Source organism: Rhinoraja longicauda, chromosome 8 (genome assembly GCF_053455715.1).
Source record: "Rhinoraja longicauda isolate Sanriku21f chromosome 8, sRhiLon1.1, whole genome shotgun sequence".
NCBI classification, from domain to species: Eukaryota; Metazoa; Chordata; class Chondrichthyes; order Rajiformes; family Arhynchobatidae; genus Rhinoraja; species Rhinoraja longicauda.
The window spans coordinates 34974060-34998732 of NC_135960.1; the positions used below are offsets into that span (position 1 = coordinate 34974060).

The 24673-nt window shown below is 43.9% G+C and overlaps 2 protein-coding genes and 1 long non-coding RNA gene across 5 annotated transcripts in view; 2 read left to right on the forward strand and 1 right to left on the reverse strand.

Annotated features, from left to right (window-relative positions):
- Positions 1–10628, forward strand: part of LOC144595844 (protein mono-ADP-ribosyltransferase PARP12-like) — a 53782-nt gene extending 43154 nt beyond the window's left edge. Inside the window, exons 11-12 of the mRNA XM_078403603.1 lie at positions 6920–7071; positions 7785–10628. Of these exons, the coding sequence (XP_078259729.1) occupies positions 6920–7071; positions 7785–8041 (409 nt within the window). The 3' untranslated portion in view covers positions 8042–10628. The remainder of the gene's footprint in view (positions 1–6919; positions 7072–7784) is intronic.
- The window catches only part of LOC144595847 (uncharacterized), a 36187-nt gene extending 16741 nt beyond the window's left edge, over positions 1–19446 (reverse strand). Inside the window, exons 1-2 of the long non-coding RNA XR_013547543.1 lie at positions 19008–19446; positions 9187–9336 (exon numbers count right to left, since the gene is read on the reverse strand). This is a non-coding gene — a long non-coding RNA (uncharacterized LOC144595847). The remainder of the gene's footprint in view (positions 1–9186; positions 9337–19007) is intronic.
- nbeal1 (neurobeachin-like 1) overlaps positions 19174–24673 on the forward strand; it is a 184914-nt gene continuing 179414 nt past the window's right edge. For all 3 annotated transcript variants that reach the window (XM_078403600.1, XM_078403601.1, XM_078403602.1), the window contains exon 1: positions 19174–19469. In XM_078403600.1, the coding sequence (XP_078259726.1) occupies positions 19419–19469 (51 nt within the window). In that variant the 5' untranslated portion in view covers positions 19174–19418. The remainder of the gene's footprint in view (positions 19470–24673) is intronic.

Genomic DNA, 24673 nt, shown 5'->3' on the forward strand with positions numbered 1-24673 from the left:
TTTTTATTGGTTAGGCAGGTGGGCTGAGGAATGATTAATGGAGCTTAATACAGATAAGTGTGAGATGTTGCATTTTGGGAAGTAAAACCAGGACAGGACCTACACAGTAAATGGCAGTACTCTGGGTAGTGTTGTAGAGCAGAGTAATCTTGGAATGCAGTTACATAGTTCTGTGAAAGTGGCATCACGGGTCGATAGGATGGTCAAGATGACTTTTGGCACATTGGCCTTCATTAGTCAGGGTGTCAAGTATAGAGGTTAGGAGGTTATGGTGCAGTTGTACAGGACATTGTTTAGGCTACATTTGAAGTATTATGTTCAATTTTGGTCACTTATAGGAAAGAAGCTGTTAAGCTGGAAAGGGTGCAGAGAAGATTTATGAGGGTATTGCCAGGACTCAAGGACCTGAGCTCTCCGTAGAGGTTGAACAGGCTAGGACTATTCCTTGAAGCACAGGAGGATGAGAGGTGATCTTATAAAAATGTATAAGACCATGAGAGGAATAGATAGGGTAAATACAGTCTTTTCCCAGAGTTGGGGAATCATGAACCAGAAGATATAGGTTTTAGGTGAGAGGAGAAAGATTTATTAGGAACCTGAGGGGCAACTTTTATACACAAAGGATAGTAGGTATACGGAACAAGATTCAAGATTCAATTTAATTGTCATATGTACCAATTAAGGTACAGTGAAATTTGAGTTACCAGACAGCCATACTAAGTAAAAAGCAACAAGACACACAGCCACATAAAATAAAATTTAACATAAACATCCACCACAACGGATTCCACATTCCTCACTGTGATGGAAGGTAATAAAGTTCAATCATCTTCCTCTTTGTGTTCACCTGCGGTTGGGGCTTTTGAACCATCCGTAGTCGCCGCTGCCGAATATCCGAAGCCCTGGCATCGGGATGATCGAAAGTCCGGCGTCGGGATGGTTGAAACACACTTCGCAGCATGGAGCTCCCGAGTCAGCCTCTTCTTACCAGCGACCGCGGGCTTCACGATGTTAACATCCACAGGCCCCGCGGTTGGAACTCTTCACAGTTGATCCTTTGCAAAGGATCACAGCTCCACTATATTAAAGTCCACGCTGTGCCTGCGGCTTGAAGGGTCGGGCCAGTCTCCAGGAAAGGCCGCCAACTTGATGTTAGGCCGCAGAGGGGACGGAGATACGAAACAGAAAAATCGCATCTCTGTCGAGGTAAGAGATTGAAAAGAGTCCCCCCCCCCCCACATAAAACAAACCAAGAAACACTAAAACATACTTTTAACGCATACGTAAAATAATAAAAACAGTATAAAGGACGGACAGACTGTTGGCGAAGAGAACAAGCTGCCAGCGAAGGTAGTTGAGGCAGGAACTGTCACAATGTTTAAGAAACATTTGGACAGGTACTTGGATAGGATAAATTGGAAGGATATGGGCCAAATGCAGGCAGGTGGGTCTAGTGTAGATGAGGCATATTGGTCGGCATGGGCAAGTTGGGCCGAAGGACCTGTTTCCACACTGTTGGACTCTGACTCTTAAGGAGCAGGGTTGATGAAGGTGGGTTAATTCAATCCTGACTAATTGGATGCAGCTGTTGCTCCTCTGGCTGTGGCTTCAGCTCAGTCTGGAATGCTGTCCAAGGTGTTGGTGCTTTCTGGCAGGGAGGCGCTATCCATAGTGCAGGTCTTCAGCTCCTCCTGGCCTGTGCCAATAACAGCGATCGGAATTGGATTTAGGGAGGATGTGTCATCACAGTGTTCAAATGATAATAGAAAAAAGTTTCAAAAATAATTTAAAAAATCAATATAGTGCAAAAACAAAAGAAAGCCGGATGTGCTAGTGCAACCCTAAGCAATTTGTTGTTCAGAGTTTATTTGGAGTTCGTAGTGCTCAATAACTTGATGGTTGTTGAGAAGATGCTGTTGCTGAACCTGGAAGTTGCCGTTTTCAGACTCCTATGTTTGCAGTGGCAGGAGTGAAATGAAAGTGTTTGTCAGGGTGGTGCAAGACCTGCCTGCCAGATAGCGCCTGCCTGTCAGAAAACACCAACACCTTGGAGAGCGCTCCGGACTAAGCTGAATTCCTTGAGTCCTGACAGCTTCTTTGGGACAGCATCTCCTAAAGATTCCATCAATTGAGAGATCAATACCCATAATGGAGCAGGCAATGTTCACCACTTTATGTAATCTCATTCATTCCTGGGCATTTGAGTTGCTGAACCAGGCTGTGATGCAACCAGTCAATGCGCTCTCTACCTGTGCAAGTTCAAGAGAGTATTCATTCACATACCGAATCTCCTCATTCTTCTAAGGAAGTGGAGGCATTGTTGGAGTTTCTTTATGATTGCATCAATGATCTGGGTCCAGGACTGATCTTCAGAGATATGTACACCCAAGGCCATGAAGTTGTTGACTCTCTCCACCACTGACCCGTTGATGAAGACAGGTTTGTGGATTCTTGGCCTTCCTCTGCAAAAGTCAGCAAACAGTTCCTTGGTTTTACTGATATTGAGAGCAAGGTTGTTGTTCTGGCACCATTCAATGAGATGATACTCTTATACTCTGACACGTCATTATTTGTAATTCGTCCCACAACAGTGGTGTTCTCAACGAATTTAAAGATGGAGTTGTAACTGTGTCCAGCTACACAGTGATGGGTATAGAGTGAGTAGAGCAAGGGGTTGCGCACACAGCCTTGATGTCCTCCAGTGCTGATGGTTATCGAGGAGGAAGTGTTGTTGCCAATTCGTACTCATTGTGTTCTGTTGATGAGGAAGTTGAGGCTCCAATTGCAAAGCGATGCGCAGAGACCAGTTTCCTGAGATTGGTAATAAGTTTGGAAGGGATGATAGTCTTAAACGCCAAGCTGTAGTCTAGGAACAACAGCCTGACATATGTGTTTTATTGAGCCAACGAGATAGCAATCCAGTTGATCTATTGTGGCGGTAGGCAAATTGTAGTGGGTCCATGTTTTTGCGAGGTGGAAGTTGATATGTCATATGTGATAAGAATAGAATTAGGCCATTCGGCCCATCGTCTACTCTTCCATTCAATCATGGCTGATCTATCTCTCCCACCTAACCCCATTCTCTTGCCTTCTCCCCATAACCTCTGACACCTGTACTAATCAAGAATCTATCTATCTCTGTCTTAAAAATATCCACTGACTTGGCCTGCACAGCCTTCTGTGGCAAAGAATTCCACAGATTCACCACCCTCGATAACTAAAGAAATTTCTCCTCTTCTCCTTCCTAAATGAACGTCCTTTAATTCTGAGGCTATGACCTCTAGTCCTAGACGCTCCCACTTGTGGAAACATCCACTCCATCCAAGCCTTTCACAATTCTGTACATTTCAATGACGTATTCCCTCATTCTTCTAAACTCCAGCCAGTACAGGCCCGGTGCCAATAAATGCTCATTATAGGTTAACCTACTAATTCCTGGGATCATTCTTGTAAACCTCCTCTGGACCCTCTCCAGAGCCAGCACATCCTTCCTCAGATATGGTGCCCAAAATTGCTCACAATATTTCAAATGTGGCCTTAACAGTGCCTGAGAGAGCCTCGGCATTACGTCCCTGTTTTTGTATACAAGCTCTCTTGAAATAAATAAGTTTGCTTTCTTTACTACTTCATTCTATGACTACCGATTCGACTTACAGATTAACTTTTTGGGAATCCTGCACCAGCACTCCCAAGTCCCTTTGCAACTCCGATTTCTGGATTATCTCCCCATTTAGAAAATAATCTATGCCTTTATTCCTATTTACTACCAAAATGTATTACTCCACTTTTCTCCACGGTATTCCATCTGCCACTTATCTGCCCACTCCCAACTTGTCCAAGTCCTTCTGCAGAGTCCCTGATTTCTCTGCACCACCTGCTCTTCCACCTATTTTCGTATCTTTCGCAAACTTGGCCACAAAGCTTTCAATCCTCTCTTCCAATTCATTAATATACGTGAAGAGTAGCACCGACCCCTGCGGAACTCCGCTAGTCACTGACAGCCAACCAGAAAAAGCCCCCTTTCTTGCCACTCTTTGTCTTCTGCCATCCAGCGAACGTGCCATCCATGCAAGTATCTGCCCTTTGATACCGTGGGCTCTCATCTTCCTTGGCAGCCTCACGTGTGGCACCTTATCCAAGGCTTTCTGAAAATCTAAGAAAACAATATCTACTGACTCTCCTTTGTCTGTTCAGCTATTTACTTATTCAATGAATTCCAGCAAATCTGTCAAGCAAGACCTCCCCTTCACAAAGCCATGCTGACTTTTATCGTGGATTTATAAGTACTCCGTAACCTCATCCTTTATAATAATGGACTCTATAATCTTACTAACCATCGAAGTCAGACTAACTATAGTTCCCGTTATTCTGCTTTGCTCCCTTCTTGTGCTGTGGGGTAATAATGGAAATTTTCCAATCATCTGGGACCTCTCCCATCTCTAGTGATTCTTGAAATATCACTGTCAATGCCTCCACAATCTCCAAAGCCACCTCTTTCAGAACCCTAGGGTGCAGTCCATCTGGTCCAGGTATCCACTTTCAGCCCTTTCAGCTTCTCAAGCACCTTCTCACTAGTAATAGCCACTCCACTAACTTCCACCCCCTCACTCTTGAATTTCAGGCACGTTGCTGGTGTCTTCCACTGTGATGCAAAAAAGTTATTCAACTCCATTGCCGTTTCCTTATTCCCCATTATCACCTGCTACATCATTGTCCAGCGGTCCAACTTTCACTCTTGCCTCTTTCTTACTCTTTATATAACTGAAGAAACTCTTGCTATCCTCTTTTATATTATTGGCTAGCTTACCTTTGAATTTCATATTTTCTTCCCATTTTGCCTTTTAGTTACCTTCTGTTGTTCTTTGAAAGCTTCCCAATCCTCTGGATACCCACTAAACTTTGCTATGTTACGCACCTTCTCTTTTAGTTTTATACTGTTCTTGACTTCCCTTGCCTCTTTCTCCCCCTAGATCCTTTCTTCCTCTTTGGAATGAAAATATCCTGCATCTTCTGGATTATTCCCAGAAATTCCTGCCATTGCTGTTCCACCGTGATGGTGACCCTTTCCAGTCAACTTTGGCCAGCTCCTCCCTCATGCCTCTAGTCCCCTTTGCTCAGTTGCAATACAGACACATCCGATTTCACCTTCTCCCTCTCAAATTGCAGATTAAAACTTACCATGTTGTGGTCACTACCTCCTAATGGTTACTTTACCTTGAGTTCCCTTATCAAATCCGGTTCATTACATAACACTAAATCTAGAATTCCCTTTTCCCTGGTAGACTCCACTATAAGCTGCTCTAAGAATCCATCTCAGAGGCACTCTACAAATTCCCTTTCTTGGGGTCCAGTACCAAGCTGATTTTCCGTCTACCTGCATATTGAAATCTCCCACGACCATTGTAGCATTGCCTTTTTTACATGCCAATTTTATCTACAGATGTAACTTGTACTGTATATCCTGGCTACTGTTTGGGGGTCTGTAACGAACTCCCATTAGAGTCTTTTTACCCGTATAATTTCTCAGCTCTATCCACAATAGGATCTTCTGATCCTATGTCACCTCTCGCTAAGGACTCAATTTCATTCCTAACGAACAGAGCTACCCCACCCCCTCTGTCCACCTTTCTCTTTCCAATAGGATGTATAACCCTGAATATTCAGTTCCCAGCTCTGATCCTCTTGCAGCCACACCTCCGTAATGCCTACAACATCATACCTGCCAATTTCCAACTGTGCTACAAGCCCATCCACTTTGTTCCTTATGCTACACGCATTCAAATATACCTTCAATGCAGTGTTGACCACCCCTCCTCTCACAACCATCCCAATTTTACCCGACCTGACTCGTCTCCCTTTTTAAAGTTTGTCCTGTTATTTCTGGAGACATCCGTGACCTTTCCTGCACTCTCTTTCTTGTTAATTCCACGCATACGCTTCCACCATATGAGGCATAACCAACTTCTCAAAGCACTTCATCATCATGGACATTAGTGTCACCACCGGTCAGTTGTCATTGAGAACAGGAAGGCAGATTATTATCTGCATGGTGTCAAGTTAGGAAATGGGGAAGTACAAGGAGATCTGGGTGTCCTTGTTCATCAGTCACTTAAAGTTAGCAGGCAGGTACAGCAGGCAGTGAAGAAAGCTAATGGCATGTTGGCCTTTATGACGAGGAATTGAGTATAGGAGCAAAGAGGTTCACTAGGTTAATTCCCGGAATGGCGGGACTGTGGCATGTTGAAAGACTGGAGCGACTAGGCTTGTATACACTGGAATTTAGAAGGATGAGAGGGAATCTTATTGAAACATATAAGATTATTAAGGGATTGGACACGCTAGAGGCAGGAAACATGTTCCCAATGTTGGGGGAGTCCAGAACCAGGGGCCACAGTTTAAGAATAAGGGGTAGGCCATTTAGAACGGAGATGAGGAAAAACCTTTTCACTCAAAGAGTTGTAAATCTGTGGAATTCTCAGAAGGCAGTGGAGGCCAATTCTCTGGATGCTTTCAAGAGAGAGTTAGATAGAGCTGTTAATGATAGCGGAGTCAGGGGGTATGGGGAGAGAGCAGGAACGGGGTACTGATTGTGAATGATCAGCCATGATCACATTGAATGGCGGTGCTGGTTCGAAGGGCCGAATGGCCTACCCCTGCACCTATTGTCTATTGTCTATTATCTTAAGTTTCTGTTTCCCAGTTCTGACAAAATATCTCTGCCTAAAACACCAAATCTGGTTTCGTTTCCACAGGTACTGCCTGACCTGTAGTGTTTCCATCATTTTGTTTTTGTGCAAGGACTTCAGTACCTATAAATAGGTAATCTGTGAAGCACAGTTGGAATTTGTGTATATTTCTGGATACATTGTCCGGTCAATGCAGCAAAGCCACAATCATTGTGCTTGTATTTCTGAGACAGGCAGATGGATCAGATGAAAAAGAAAAATAATGGCAAAGATGTGGTTGAGAAACAGCTTTTCCATGGCACAAACACCTCAACTATTGATGCAATCTGCCAGCAGAACTTTGATTGGAGGATCTGTGGAGCCCATGGAACTGCTTACGGAAAAGGTACACGTATATTTCCTGAATAGCTATTTTTATACCTTTAGGTATCCAGATTTGATTGAACTGTATCACAGCGAGGTACCTGTAGTTCAATAGCTAGCATTCACATCTCGGTAGGTGTAGGTTATGAAGTTCAAGTTCTAATCAAGGGAATGAGCACAAAAATCTGACACTTTAGCAGAGTAAGTACTGAAGGAGTTCTACATAAATAATCTCACCAAGAACCTTGAAAGAAATAGATGAAAAGGGAGAAGTGTTACTCTCTCATATCTTGACCAATATTTATCCATCAGTTAACTTCACTCAGACATATTATCGTCTGTTTATCTCATTGCTGTTTGTTGGACCTGTGTCCAAATTGGTTACTCCATTTTCTACACTATAACAGTAAAAAGGTCACGGGTAAGATCCTGACCTCGGATGATGTCCGTGTTCTTCCTGTGACCACGTGGGTTTCCTCCGTGTTCTCCGGTCTGCTACCACATCCCAAAGATGTGTGGGTTTGTAGGTTAATTAGCCTCTGTAAATTGCCCCGAATGTTTCGCAAGTGGAAGAAAAAGTGGGATACAGAACCAGTGTGAATTGATGGTTGGTGTGGACGGGATGCACACAGGGCCTGGTTCCATGCTGTATCTCCAACTTAAACATATCTAAAATGTACTATTGGCTACACTGTACTTTTGCTTATTAAATGCAAGGTCTTTCTTTTTCTTTAGGGAGTTACTTTGCCAGGGATTCATCATATTCCCATAATTACTGCCAAACTGAGAAAAACATGACCATGATTGTTGCTCGCGTTTTGGTGGGGGAGTTTGTGAGAGGAAAATCATCTTGTCTTCGACCACCCTTAAGAGATGGAACAAAAAACGGCTTCTATGACAGTTGTGTTGACAATGTCTCCAACCCTTCCATATTCGTCATATTTGAGAAACACCAAATCTATCCTGAGTACCTTATAAAATATAAATGTTAAACAAAGTAGAGGCACACATTTACAGCAGCTTGATGGAAGTGCTAAAGCATACAAAAGTGTAACATATTTTAAAATTATTTCTTATCACCTTTTACATATTGGCCAGAATGTTAAAATAATTTTCCATGATTAGTTTTAATGATTTGACTGGTAAAGTGGATTATCAATGTTAACGTTAAAGGGCCTGTCCCACTTAGGCGATTTTTTAGGCGACTGCTGGCGACTGTCAAAGTCGTAGCAGATCGCCAAAATTTTCTTTTACCCTACGACAATGACCACAACAATGCCGAGTCAGGTCGAGATTACAGCGTCTTCTGAAACATCGTGAAATTCCCACGCTTATCAATGCTTCTCCGGCGTCCTAATTTTCGCTGAAATCACTGACAAGTCTGGAATTACTTGAGAGTTTATAATTATAACATCTTGCTGTCTAATAGTAATAGTAGTATTAAGAAATTTAATTTTAAACGTGGTTAAATGGATTTTTGTGCGGTGTGTGGGCATTCTTTGAAAATGTACGGGAGATGCATATCTGGTTTCTGGGTTGCATATCTGGGTTGGGAGCCTACTTTAAATGTAATCGCTGATGGCCATAAACATCGCAAAAATTCCCTCACTTACCTGGCCGTCAAACTGTCGCCTCCAATCTACCTGTCAAATGTCCTGACAGTAAATAAATTGGTTAAACACAAGTATTTTATGGTATCTTCAAATGACTTTACTTAATTTACGTCACCCATTCCTTCTCTCCTGAGATGCTGCCTGACCTGTTGAGTTACTCCAGCATTTTGTGAATAATTACTTAATTTAATATTATATGCTTCTAAATGCATCTAAGACAACCTAGCAAACCTGGGGACAGCATGCGACAGCGCCTGCAATAAGCAACGATACCTGGCGACAAGCCAGCTGTCGCCGAGAAATTTCAATCCGGTTGATTTCTCAGCGACGCGCCAAGATCCACTGCGATTCTTTGAAGACTCCTCACAATCATGCCCGCGACACTCCGGCGAACAGTCGGCGACAGCCTAGTCGGTGTGTGGACATTCTTTGAAAATGTACGGGAGATGCATGTACGGGACAGCCTGGTCGCCGGCAGTCGCCTTAAAATCACCTAAGTGGGACAGGCCCTTAAATTCACTAACCTCGATATTTTTCGTGCGATTCACATCTATTGATGGATTGGAAGATCAGAATAAGGAGCTGAATTTTGAGACTTTGCTAAAGGCAAATGGGAGAATAGGACACGTTGTGGGAACGGATTTGGCAGCAGATTTTCAGATGAGCTGGTTTACCTGAGAAGAAAGTTTGGTTTTAACTCATGGTTAATCATGAACAAGTTGACATAATTTTAAACGGGTCTAGAAGAGCCCAAATTACCTAGGTATTCAAAGCTATGGGATTATTATGCCGATGGGATTATTATAGATGGATGGCATGGACATGGTGGGTCGAATAACCTATTCCCCTGCTGCATGATATTTTGATGCGTTGTTAGAATATGCTATAATTGGCTTTGTGGCTTTGTATACAGCAGACGAAGTTCTCCAGTCTTTTTCTCATCAGCATGTAATGGGTGGGAGGGATTAGGGATGCACAGTGGTGCAGTAGGTAGCGTCACATCTCACAGCTCCCAGCGTTTGCATATTCTCCAAGTGTGGGTTTTGTTCAGGTACTAATTTCCTCCCATGTCCCAAAAAAAGGGGTGGTAGATCAATAGACTACTGTAGATTATTCCTTTGGTAAATGGCACAGTGATCCAAAGGGAGAGTTGATGGTCACGTGCTAGAGAGAATAAGTTGCAGTGCAATAGGGAATGGGTCTACTGGCATCTTATCTGCTGGGAGCTGGCATGGGCTGAATGGCTCCTTTTTTTATCAAAAGCAGTAAGTAAAGATGCTGGATGTGTTGGTTCATGTGTAAGGTCAGGAGTTGGGTAAATAAAACACAGAGGAATGAGTGATTCAGCCCCTTGAATCTATTCCACCAATCATGGCTGATCTGCACTTCCATACCATTGCTCACCTATGCTCCATGTGCATGATATTCTGAGCCCATCAGTTTAAGTGGCCCATTATTATTTATCATTTAGCTTATAGTCAACTAATGTTGACATCAATATCTTCAGAAGAATGAAGAAAGGTAGTCAGAATAGAGGGGAATGTGAGAAAAACATCTTTTGTGAAATATCTGAATAATAACGATTAATATTTGCTTGTGCATGGGTGTTAGCAGCTTTATTTCCATCTTGTATTGAAAATCTGAATCTGACAAGTTTTACACTAAAGTTGATAGCCGAGTAGCTTATTTTCCTGCCTCCTGATGTAAATGGGGTAGCACATGTCTGAATGACAATGACTAGAGCCTTTAAGGCGATAAAACATTCCAAGATGCTCCACAAGAGCATGATCAATCAAATGGGTGAGAAATGGAGAATCACATGAATTCCTTTCAAAATGAAGGGGAGAGAAAATATTTCATAAAACTCATAGCAAAATGGCTACTAAGAAAGCTTAAAGAAAAGTCGATTCTCTTTCTGGACTTTGATGTGCTTTGGTATCAATGAGGAAAGAAAATGTTTTAAAGAACTGTGCATTGATTTTATTCAATAAACTTGTTTAAAACGATCACAAACTTCTGAAAGTTTCTCAGCTGAAGGGCTTAAAGCTTGTTGTTTTTAACTATCAGGTCACAGGTTTTGTAACTATGGATAATGCAAATATTAAAAACAGATTACTTAGAACATGCATGAATAAGCTATTTGGCCCAAAAGGTAAATGTCATATTCTCCATGGGAGTCCTGGCTTTCAGTGCACCTGTACATCATTCGACTTTTTCCCTTATGTACCTATCTAAATCTCTCTAAATCAATCTGCATTATGAATTGATTTTCATCAAGGATTTTTCCATCTTTCTTGTTAGATTTACTTGTAAAAATCTTATATCTATGACACCTAACTTTTAAAATCCCCCACATAGTGTATACTTTATTAAACTGCTATGCTGATACCCCCGTGTAAGAGCCAAACTCAGATGTTCCATAAGGAGTCCAGTAGTAGAAATTCTAATGTTCTAAACCTGCCTGTAAGTTTGGGATTTTCACAAGTGAATACATATGCATGGAAGTCTTGGACTTGTTCCCATTGAAACATAAATGATGGACCAGAGTAATTATAATGAGCCATGATGTGTTCTGTTGCAAGAAATGACGGACAAATGTGCGGGAGCAAAGAAATTTGAGAGCAGCACGTTTGTGTTCAGAACATTCAGCAATCTGAGTTTGCTTTTGTTGTTAGCTCATTACTTTATAGCCCGAAAGCACAAATCTTTGGCCTCAAATGTATGGGAAATTGCACCCAGGATAATTACACGTTCAATGATGCAATGTCAGAAGAGGGAGCAATAGTAAAACATTTCAAAATATTCCTGCTTCATTTCTAACTAATTTACTCCCACTTTACCTGAAACAAAAATATTACTACTACTTCTTATGATTTGATGCACAGAATAGAAACATGAACAACAGCTCCAATCTTGCTACACTCCTACTTTTGGGCTTTAATATTTGGATAAGAGAAATAGCGAATAATTCCGGTTATCAAAGAAAAGTGGAATATGCTTGTTTTTTGATTATCACTGCACTTTAAGTCTTTTCAAAAGCTTTACAGGCTAGATAAAGGTATGCAGCATAGGTTTACTAGGTTAATTCCCGGAATGGCGGGACTGTCATATGTTGAAAGATTGGAGCGACTAGGTTTGTATACACTGGAATTTAGAAGGATGAGAGGGGATCTTATCGAAACGTATAAGATTATTAAGGGGTTGGACACGTTAGAGGCAGGAAACATGTTCCCAATGTTGGGGGAGTCCAGAACCAGGGGCCACAGTTTAAGAATAAGGGGTAGGCCATTTAGAACAGAGATGAGGAAAAACCTTTGAGGCAGAGAATTCCACAGATTCACAACTCTCTGACTGAAGAGGGCTGTGGAGGCCAATTCTCTGAATACATTCAAAGCAGGAACGGGGTACTGATTGAGAATGATCAGCCATGATCACATTGAATGGCGGTGCTGGCTCGAAGGGCCGAATGGCCTACTACTGCATCTATTGTCTATTGCTTCGTGAGGAAGAATGGCGAAATACCTTCTCGGGCCCCATAGCCCCTAAAGACATTATAATCTCAGTCACCTTCATAATAATATTGATGTCCAAGAAGAGTAAAGTGACATGCCTCCATGACTACTGGCTGGTGGCATTAAGGTCACCTGTGATGGAGTGGTTTGAAAGGTTGGTTATGACAACTCCTATCTTAGTAAGAACCTGGGCCCACTACAATTGACTTATTCCCACAATAGATCAAGGGGAATCCAATCTCACTGGCTCCCCAGTCTGAAATGGACCACTTGGACAATATGAACATGTCTGTTATGCATGAAATGTCTGAAGAAGGGTCTCGACCCGAAACATCACCCATTCCTTCTCTCCAGAGATGCAGCCGTCCCGCTGTGTGTTAGGCTGTTGTTCCTCAACTACAACTTGACTTTCAACACCATCATCCTCACCAAACTTATCAAACTTATCTTTGCTCATCTCTATGTAACTGGATCCTCAACTTCCTAATTGGCAGAGCACAATCAGTATGAATTAGCAACAGTACTTCCTATTCGATAATAATCAGCACATGAGCACCCCAAGGCTGTGCTCAGAACCTTGCAGTATTCTTTCTTTTCCCATGACTATGCATCCAGACACAATTCCAACACCCTTATCATTCTCCAATGATTTTTTTTGTTGTAAATAACAGGTAATTATGTCAGAGTATAGAAGAAAGATTGAAAATCTGATTGAATGGTACCAGAACAACAATGTTGGTCCCAAGTCATAAGGCTGCAGGGTGACTTGGACAGGTTGTGTGAGTGGGCGGATACATGGCAGTTTAATGTAGATAAGTGTGAGGTTATTCACTTTGGAAGTAAGAATAGAAAGGCAGATTATTATCTGAATGGTGTCAAGTTAGGAAGAGGGGATGTTCAACGAGATCTGGGTGTCCTAGTGCATCAGTCACTGAAAGGAAGCATGCAGGTACAGCAGGCAGTGAAGAAAGCCAATGGAATGTTGGCCTTCATAACAAGAGGAGTTGAGTATAGGAGCAAAGAGGTCCTTCTACAGTTGTACCGGGCCCTGGTGAGACCGCACCTGGAGTACTGTGTGCAGTTTTGGTCTCCAAATTTGAGGAAGGATATTCTTGCTATTGAGGGCGTGCAGCGTAGGTTCACTAGGTTAATTCCCGGAATGGCGGGACTGTCGTATGTTGAAAGGCTGGAGCAATTAGGCTTGTATACACTGGAATATAGAAGGATGAGGGGGGATCTTATTGAAACATATAAGATAATTAGGGGATTGGACACATTAGAGGCAGGAAACATGTTCCCAATGTTGGGGGAGTCCAGAACAAGGGGCCACAGTTTAAGAATAAGGGATAGGCCATTTAGAACGGAGATGAGGAAGAACTTTTTCAGTCAGAGAGTGGTGAAGGTGTGGAATTCTCTGCCTCAGAAGGCAGTGGAGGCCAATTCGTTGGATGCTTTCAAGAGAGAGCTGGATAGAGCTCTTAAGGATAGCGGAGTGAGGGGGTATGGGGAGAAGGCAGGAACGGGGTACTGATTGAGAGTGATCAGCCATGATCGCATTGAATGGCGGTGCTGGCTCGAAAGGCTGAATGGCCTACTCCTGCACCTATTGTCTATTGAAATTGAAGAAACGGCTCTTGAGCAGGAATCTTGCAAAACTCCTTATGCTGACAACGGAGAAGGGCCACGATAGAACTACATATGCTGTTAGCTTGAGTTTAAGAATAAGGGGTAGGCCATTTAGAAAGGAGATGAGGAAAAACTTTCTCAGTCATGCATGCCCTCAATAGCAAGAATATCCTTCCTCAATTTGAAGACCAAAACTGCACACAGTACTCCAGGTGCGGTCTCACTAGGGCCCTGTACAACTGCAGAAGGACCTCTTTGTTCCTAAAATCAACTCCTCTTGTTATGAAGGCCAACATTCCATTGGCTTTCTTCACTGCCTGCTGTACCTGCATGCTTCCTTTCAGTGACTGATGCACTAAGACACCCAGATCACGTTGTACGTCCCCTTTTCCTAACGACACCATTCAGATAATAATCTGCCTTTCCTATTCTTACCACTTATAATAATAATAAGCATTTATTTTATATAGCGCTTTACCAGGTGCTCAAAGCGCTTTACAAAAACAGTCATAACATAAAAACAAACAGACAAACTATCCTGACGGAGAAGCGGCGAACAAACAGCGCCAGCGTCCTCTGCCATGCATCCGCCCACTCACACAACCTGTCCAAGTCACCCTGCAACCTCATAGCATCTTCCTCACAGTTCACACTGCCACCTAGCTTTGTATCATCGGCAAATTTGCTAATGGTACTTTTAATCCCTTCATCCAAGTCATTGATGTATATTGTAAATAGCTGCGGTCCCAACACAGAGCCTTGCGATACCCCACTAGTCACTGCCTGCCATTCTGAAAGGGACCCATTTATCCCCACTCTTTGCTTTCTATCTGTCAACCAACTTTCTATCCATGTCAGTACCCTACCTCCAATACCATGTGCTCTAATTTTGCCCACCAATCTCCTATGTGGGACCTTGTCGAAGGCTTTCTGAAAGTCGAGGTACACCACATCCACCGGCTCTCCCCTGTCAATCTTCCTAGTTACATCCTCAAAAAATTCCAGTACGATTTCCCCTTCGTAAATCCATGTTGACTCGGAACGATCCTGTTACTGCGATCCAAATGCTCCGCAATTTCGTCTTTTATAATTGACTCCAGCATCTTCCCCACCACTGATGTCAGACTAACTGGTCTATAATTTCCCGTTTTCTCTCTCCCTCCTTTCTTGAAAAGTGGGATAACATTAGCTACCCTCCAATCCACAGGAACTGACCCGGAATCTATAGAATTTGGAAAATAATCACTAATGCGTCCACAATTTCTAGAGCCACCTCCTTAAGCACCCTGGGATGCAGACCATCAGGCCCTGGGGATTTATCAGCCTTGAGTCCCATCAGTCTACCCAAAACTTTTTCGTGCCTAATGTGGATTTCCTCCAGTTCCTCTGTCACCCTAGGATCTCTGGCCACTAGAACATCTGGGAGATTGTTTGTATCCTCCTTAGTGAAGACAGATCCAAAGTACCGGTTCAACTCGTCTGCCATTTCCTTGTTCCCCATAATAAATTCCCCTGCTTCTGTCTTCAAGGGACCCACATTTGCCTTGACTATTTTTTTTCCTCTTCATATACCTAAAAAAAGCTTTTACTATCCTCGTTTATATTATTGGCTAGTTTACCCTCGTACCTCATCTTTTCTCCCCGTATTGCCTTTTTAGTTATCTTCTGTTGCTCTTTAAAAGAGTCCCAATCCTCTGGCTTCCCACTCTTCTTTGCTATGTTATACTTCTTCCCTTTTATTTTTATGCTGTCCTTGACTTCCCTTGTCAGCCACAGGTGCCTCTTACTCCCCTTAGAATCTTTCCTCCTCTTTGGGATAAATTGATCATAGAAACATAGAAACATAGAAAATAGGTGCAGGAGTAGGCCATTCGGCCCTTCGAGCCTGCACCGCCATTCAATATGATCATGGCTGATCATTCAGCTCAGTAGCCTGTACCTGCCTTCTCTCCATACCCCCTGATCCCTTTAGCAAAAAGGGCCACATCTAACTCCCTCTTAAATATAGCCAATCAACTGGCCTCAACTACCTTCTGTGGCAGAGAATTCCACAGACTCACCACTCTCTGTGTGAAGAAATGTTTTCTCATCTCGGTCCTAAAAGACTTCCCCCTTATCCTTAAGCTGTGACCCCTGGTTCTGGACTCCCCCAACATCGGGAACAATCTTCCCGCATCTAGCCTCTCCAACCCCTTAAGAATTTTATATGTTTCTATAAGATCCCCTCTCAGTCTTCTAAATTCCAGCGAGTACAAGCCCAGTCTATCTAGTCTTTCCTCATATGTAAGTCCCGCCATCCCAGCGATCAATCTGGTGAACCTTCTCTGTACTCCCTCTAAGGCAAGAACGTGCCCTCTAATGCAACTTCTGCATTATTCCCAGGAATACCTGCCATTGCTGTTCCACAGTCTTCCCTGCTTGGGCCTCCTTCCAGTCAATTTTGGCCAGCTCCTGCCTCATGCCTCTGTAATCCCCTTTGCTATACTGTAATACTGACACCTCCGATTTTCCCTTCTCCCTCTCAATTTGTAGAGTAAAACTTATCATATTGTGGTCACTGCCTCCTAATGGCTCATTTCCCTCAAGTCCCCTTACAATTTCTTCCCAGCTGTTATCAGTCAACTGAACTATCCTACCACAACTAGAGAGCACTCCTGAACTACTTTCTACCTCATTGGAGACCCTCAGACTATCTTTGATCAGACTTTACTGGCTTTATCTTGCACTAAACATTATTCCCTTATCATGTATCTGAACACTGTGAATGGCTCGATTGTGATTGTGTCTTTCCACTGACTAGTTATCATGCAACAAAAGCTTTTCACTGTACCTCGGTACACGTGACAATAAACTAAACTCAACTTTTGTGGTCACTTTCACCACTACTGCTATGGGAAGATATATCTACCAATGTAGATTGGAGAGGACCAAATTACGTAGGTTTACTCATACTGGTTCACATTAAACCTGCTGCAAAACTAATTTTGCAGATATGTCCTTCAGGACTTGGCTAGCATTTTAGCTATCAAGCCACTTAGTGATGATCAATAAAGTCCCCATCTCAAACTATATTCTGTGCCTGTTATTTTTGGTGCTTCTTCTACATTTTGATAAACATGGAGAAACACTAATTCATCAGCTGAGGAAGGTCTATGAAAATCTGAAGTTTATGGCAAAGACGCCACAAGCTACCCCTTCCTGCTTGTTTACTACTCTACTTCATCCCCATCTCACTTCCTCCCTCATCATCCATTTCTATCGCTGGTGGGTCTGTTGCTTGTGGGACAGTATATATCTATGAGTAGTGAGGAAAAAATCCTGCATTTTGTTGCAAAGGTTGATTTCATGAGTGTAGCTGTAGGAGGTTCTTGTTTGATCTGATTGTGGGATAGCTCACAAATTTGACATCAGTTCCCAAATATATGTGCGAAGGATTTAGCAATGTTGTCTGGGTTGGAATTGATTATGCCATGTCCAATTTGGTGTCAATGCCAGGTTGTTCATCGAGAGAGTCATACAGTAGAGAAACATGTCCATACCAACTATTGCACAAATCTATATTAATCCCATTTATTCGCATTATGTCCATAGCCTTCTATGCTTAGACAATCCAAGTGTTTGGATGGGTAATTCTTAAAGGTTGTGAAAATGCCTGCCTCAAACTTCTTCTCAGGCAGCACATTCCAGCTTCCAGCCACTCTGTGTGAAAAAAATCCCTCTCAGATTCTCTCTCACCTTATAACTATCCCACCCAGTTTTATTCTTTAAAGGACTCAAAAATGAAGGAGTAATTCAGCAGGTCAGGCAGCGTCTCTGGTGAACATGGATAGGTGATGTTTCGGGTTGGGCTCTTCTTCAGTCTGTCATGAAACGTCACTCATTCATGCTCTCCAGAAATGCTGCCTGACTTGCTAAGTTACTCCAGCACTTTGTGTCCTTTTGTGGATCTGCAGTTCTTTGTTTCTAGTTTTATTCTTTCTCTTCTTTAAGCTTAACTTTAACCACTTAAACGTTGATGAATAGTTTACAGAAACAAAACCCTGCCATAAATGGGGAAGATTTATATGTAAAATGTATGTACAACTCTTTCCAGTTAAGAAGGGTCCCAGAGCTGAAACGTTTCATGTTTCTATTTTCCATAGCTGCTCGCTGAGTTTTCTCTCCAGTATTTTCTGTTTAGTTTAGAGATACAGCGCGGAAACAAGCCATTCGGCCGACCGAGCCCACACTGACCAGCGATCCCCGCACATTAACACTACCCTACACACACCGAGGACAATGTTTTACATTTACGTCAATTAACTACAAACCTGTAGGTTGGAGGAAACACGAGATCCCCGAGAAAACTCACGCAGGTCACGGCAAGAACGTACAAACTCCCGTACAGTCAGCACCATGGTGGTCAGACTCAGGATCGAACCCGGGTCTCTGTCGCTGGAAGTCAGCAGCTCTACCGCTGCGCCACTGCCCAAACTATAACACAACCGCTGCCCAAACTATAACACAACCGCTGCCCAAACTATAACACAACCGCTGCCCAAACTATAACACAACCGCTGCCCAAACTATAACACAACCGCTGCCCAAACTATAACACAACCGCTGCCCAAACTATAACGCTATAACACTACCGCTGCCCAAACTATAACGTTATAACACTACCGCTGCCCAAACTATAACGCTATAACACTACCGCTGCCCAAACTATAACGCTATAACACTACCGCTGCCCAAACTATAACGCTATAACACTACCGCTGCCCAAACTATAACACAACCGCTGCCCAAACTATAACGCTATAACACTACCGCTGCCCAAACTATAACGCTATAACACTACCGCCGCCCAAACTATAACGTGCCGTTTCTAATGATGAAAAAACAGTTCCCAGGCAGGGCATTCCTGTTTTTCACTTTTCCTTCTCTTCTACCAAGCTTATAAAGTCATATCTCCCTGAATCCTTCCTATCTCCCTGAATCCTTCCTATCTCCCTGAATCCTTCCTATCTCCCTGAATCCTTCCTATCTCCCTGAATCCTTCCTATCTCCCTGAATCCTTCCTATCTCCCTGAATCCTTCCTATCTCCCTGAATCCTTCCTATCTCCCTGAATCCTTCCTATCTCCCTGAATCCTTCCTATCTCCCTGAATCCTTCCTATCTCCCTGAATCCTTCCTATCTCCCTGAATCCTTCCTATCTCCCTGTACCTGTTCAAGTGTGTTCCGCACGTTGTCATTGGTGGTATGTGTGGAGAGTTTGAACGGGTGCTTCGTAAACGTCTGCTTCATCCTGGGCGCGCGCACCTGTCGCGCTCCCGCGGCACCTGAGCCTCACGCTGGGCGGTGCGACCGGGTGGTGGACGGGGCGCATGCGCGGGTCAGTCGCCAGGGGGATCGGGCTGCAGTCGGGTGACGGCGTCAGTGAGCGAGTCGGAGAGGGAGAGAGAGAGAGAGAGGGAGAGAGAGAGAGAGAGGGGTGGTGGTGACGGAGCTACTGTCCCCCGGAACATCGGCCCTCTGCAGGTTCCGGCCCGGTTCGGCTTATGGAGCACTTCGTCTCTGACGTGGCCGTGGCAGGGGCGTGAGGGGCAGATCCGGAAGCCGTTCGCTCCGGGAGGAATGGCCTCCGCCGAGCGGCTGTACGAGCTCTGGATGTTGTACTGCGCCAAGGTGAGTGAGTAGGCGGGGTGCTGGGGCTGGGACTGGAGGGGAATTCGGGGAACGAGGCCCGCATCTCGGGCCCGGTAGATGGGGCGGGAGTAAGGAGGGGCTTCGGCACCGGGGCAGAGGGTCATACGAGGCCCGGTTACTGGGAGGAGCAGCAGCGATGGAGTGTTTGCCTGTGTTTGTATATATGTCTGCATGTGTGCATTTATAACTCTGATTGTGTATAGTTTGTTTTGGGTGTAGGAGTGATCATGTCATCAGAATAGAACAGTAAAACACGGAAAAAGGTTAGCCACTCATCATATTTACTGCTTGTAAGAGTTTCCCAGATAATGTTGTTTCCTTGTTTCCGCACGGCAAATTATTATTGAATTCTCTGCTTTTCGTGTTTTTGAACTATTCAATCAGGTTTTCCCAACTTGCTGTACAATAAAGTGTGCGTCCTTCCTTATTTTAAACCTGCAAAGATGGATAATGTGCAATTCTACCACTGATTTTCTTTTCATATATCAATACAATACAATACAATATATCTTTATTGTCATTGTACCCAGGGGTACAACGAGATTGGGAATGCGCCTCCCATACGATGCAATAATTTAAGTAATTAACAGCAACCCAACGAAACGAAACAATTGTAACAGTTTTTTAGACAGGTAAAGTGCAAGTTGATCTATGCGTTGTGGCCATCCGGCTCAGCAGGACCGGTTCATAGCAGCTATGGCCCTGGGGATGAAGCTGTTCCTGAGTCTGGAGGTGCGGGCGTAGAAGGCCTTGTATCGTCTGCCCGATGGAAGGAGTTCGAACAGACTGTTGTAGGGGTGTGAAGAGTCTTTGTGGATGCTGGTGGCTTTTCTGAGGCATCGTGTGTTGTAGATGCCCTCCAAGTCTGGTAGCTGTGTTCCGATGGCCCTCTGAGCTCTATGGACTACCCGCTGTAGAGCTTTCCTTTCTGCCTCCGTGCAGCTGAGGTACCACACAGGGATGCCATGAAAATCCAATGGCAGATCCATTAGATTTCTCCTTAATTATTTCTCCCTGGTCTAAGAAGACCACAAGGGATTCCAGTTGTTATGTTTAACTAAAATGTTAAAAAGAACAAAGTGTGGAAAATACTCAACTAGCCACGCTGAATCTGTAGAGAGGGAAAGGTCTTTAAGCCAGGGACCCTTCGTCTGATGACATGAAAGATAAATATTATTGTTCTATCACTTGATAAAGTGTATTTCTGGCATTTATGTTTATATTTGAGATTTTCAGTATTTTTTTAAAATTAAGTCTTTAATTATTGCCACTATTCTAGAAAAAAACCCTTCTATACATTCTTTAAGGCTTTATCATATTTCACAATTACTTTAGCTGGGGTTAACTAGTTTTATAAAAGTTTGAGATGACTTCCAAAACTGCCTTGATGTCAAAGAACCCATCAACAACTGTTTGAACTTGCAGAATGGAGATGTGGAGGGATTTGTTTAGCCAGATGGTTGCAAATCTGTGGAATTTATTGCCACAGGTGGTTGTGAAAGCCAAGTCATTGGGTATTTTTAAAATGGAGATTGATAGGTTCTTGATTAGCAAGGGCATCAAAGGTTATGGGGGGAAGGCACGAGAATGGGTTTGGGAGGAGAAAAAATAGATCAGCCATGATAAAATGCCAGAGCAGACTCGATGGGCTGAATGGCCTAATTCTGCTCCTATGACTTATGAATTTGAAAGATGTGTTTGATTGTATATGCTTTTATCTTTGTCCCTGCATCTACTTTAAAACAGAACCATTTAGGCGGCACAGTGGCATAGTTGTAGAGCTGCTGCCTTATCGCGCCAGAGACCCTGGTTCGATCCTGACTATGGGTGCTATCTGTATGGAGTTTGTACGTTCTCCCTGTTTTCTCTGGGTGCGTGGGTTTTCTCTGGCTGCGTGGGTTTTCTCTGGGTGCTCCGATTTGTTTCCACACTACAAAGGCGTATAGGTTTGTAGGTTATTTGACTAATAAAATTGTAAATTGTCACTAATGTGTGGGATAGTGTTAGTGTACAGGGTGATCGCTGGTAGGTGTGAACTTGTTGGGCCGAAGTGCCAGTTTCCACGCTGTTTCTCTAAAGTCTAAAGATAAGAATTGGATTTGCACTTTATACATTAAATATCTTCTACCCATGTCAGCTGTCTGTTTACATTCTCTGTCACTCCATTCCTCTTTACAAGATTTCAGAGTTTTCTGTGTCATCCAGATTTGAAGCTATGCCTTGTACCCAAGTCCAAAGACAATAGTTCAAACGCTCACTCACCTTCTGGTCATCACTGCACACTTTCTACCCACCTGTAAAGTAATTGTTCTTTGTTTTCTAATCCTTTGCTAAAATTATATTCATACACATTTCAATCGTATGGTCTTGGACTTTGCTAACTATTCGAAATATAAAATTGCAGGTATATTTATTAAAGATGTCAACACTGAGGCAAATATGTGATATTTGGGTTTGCGATTAACATTGAAATATAGTTATGTTCTGTAGGAAAAGGTCCTAGAAACAGTAATGACTAGCTAGCTCTTGCAGTTTTGATTGAGCAAGGTTGATTGAGGATGAGAAGAGAAAATTGGTGTTTTCCATGTCTTGAGGCATCCCATAATAAAATGTCAAAATCTTGCTGTTGGACTGGTTTATGACACATTTACATCGTTGAACAGCTGATAACTGCTATTCCATTATAACTGGCACAATTATAATAGCACAACTTAAGGTTTTCTAGCACTGGAGGCTTTGTGCCTTACTTAAAGATGTGGGTTCCATTAGTGCCCCAAAGGTTCTTCCAGGCATGATAACATGAGCCTACATTAAGCGCATTTTACACATTTTAAATCTTAAAGGGCAGCCGGGTGAAATTCTTTGCGAATGTTTTACGCTTTCTAAGCCCTTGAGACGTCATCGTATTTTAGCTGGTGAAGTACTTTAGAATTAGTTTCATGGACTGCAGCAAATATATATTTTTAATCTTTTTAATGAATTCCATTGTGGCTGCCCAATTAGTGCCAAGTGAGATGGAATCTATTCAGGTTAAGGAGCCAAATTTATGATCTGAATGTGATTAATTCTTGATTGACCATAAATTAGGGCATGCTAGTTTTGAGCCTAGTTTTCCTAAATCATCGTGAAGGTCTTGAAGGAGAAGGACTACACGTTCTACTGGCAGGGGAAGGACTCTGACGAGCCTAGAGAGCATGGAGTAGGCTTCGCAGTAAGGAACAGCCTGCTGAACACGGTGGAACCAGGCCGAAATGGCTCAGAGCGACTCCTGACTCTCCGCCTCAACACCACCGCAGGCCCAGTCACCCTTGTCAGCGTGTATGCCCCGACATTGTCCTCGACATCAGACACAAAGGATGAGTTCTACGAGAACCTCGTACCCATCATCAGCAGCATCCCCAACAAGGAAGAACTTGTTCTCTTGGGCGACTTCAACGCCAGAGTGGGCGCAGACCACGAATCGTGGTCTTCCTACCTTGGGCAGTTTGGTGTAGGCAAAATTAATGAGAACGGACAGCGACTGCTCGAGCTGTGCACTTACCATGACCTGTGCATTGCCAACTCGTACTTCCAGACGAAGCCCCAGCACAAGGCATCCTGGAGCTTTGGGAAGACGATCTCAAAGTCACACGACTGGTTTGAGGCCAAGTCGACCGAGATGACTCCCGTCATCGAAGCCAAGCGTGGTGCCCTATCTGAGTACAAGTGGTCAGCCAATGAGAAAAACCTGCAGATCCTCAGGGCTGCCAGGAGCAAGGTTCAGCAGACTGCCAGGCGTTGCACCAATGAGTACTGGACACAGCTTAGTGAGGACATCCAGATGGCCGCCATAACGGGGAACATCAGGGGAATGTACGATGGCATTAAGAAGGCACAAGGACCAGTCCAGAGCAAGACAGCCCCCCTCAAATCCTCCACTGGGGAAGTAATCACAGACAAATGCCAACAGATGGAGAGATGGGTGGAACACTATTCCGACCTTTACTCGAGAGAGAACACTGTGCCCCCCTCAGCCCTTGACGCCATTGAGTGCCTGCCAACCATGGATGAGTTAGACGGAGAGCCGATGGTAGAAGAGCTCAGCAAGGCCATTGACAGCCCGGCCTCAGGCAAAGCCCCAGGCAGCGACAGGATTCCCCCCGATCTGATCAAGCACTGCAAGACTACCTTACTGCTTCCTTTGCATGAAGTCCTCTGCCAGTGCTGACAAGAAGGAGCTGTACCGCAGGACATGAGGGATGCCACGATCATTATCCTCTACAAGAACAAGGGCGAGAGAAGCGACTGCAACAACTACAGAGGTATCTCCCTCCTCAACATCGTCGGCAAGGTCTTTGCTCGGGTCATTTTGATCCGCCTGCAGAAGCTGGCAGAACGTGTCTACCCAGAGTCACAGTGCGGTTTCCGAGCTGGAAGGTCAACAGAAGACATGGTCTTCTCCCTTCGCCAGCTCCAGGAGAAGTGCAGAGAACAGCGGATGCCCCTGTATATTGCTTTCATTGACCTCACCAAGGCGTTTGACTTCGTCAGCAGAGATGGCCTATTCAAGGCTCTCCCAAAGATTGGCTGCCCACCAAAACTGCAGAGCATGATAGAATCCTTCCACATCAACACGGAGGGGACAGTGCAGTTCAATGGCAGTTTCTCGGAGCCCTTCGGCATCCGCAGTAGCGTCAAACAAGGCTGCGTCCTCGCTCCAACACTCTTTGGGATTTTCTTCGTTCTGCCCCTGAAACATGCCTTTGGCACCGCAACAGAGGGGATCTACCTGCATACTAGATCAGACGGTAAGCTGTTCAACCTCACCCGCCTCCGAGCCAAGACAAAAGTACGTGAAGCTTTCATCAGAGACATGTTGTTCGCCGATGACGCAGCAGTTGTGTCCCACACCCAGCAGGAACTAGTCATTGATGGACCGCTTTTATCGGGCTTGCAAGGACTTTGGGCTGACCATCAGCCTGAAGAAGACGAACGTCCTAGGACAGGATACCGAGGCACCGCCTGTCATCACCATCGACGACTACGAACTCAATGCCATCCATCAGTTCACGTACCTCGGTTCCACCATCCCCGACAACCTCTCCTTGGACGCAGAGATTGACAAGAGGATCGGGAAGGCAGCTACAACTCTCGCTCGCCTCACAACTCGAGTGTGGACCAATCCAAAGCTGGCAGTGAAGACA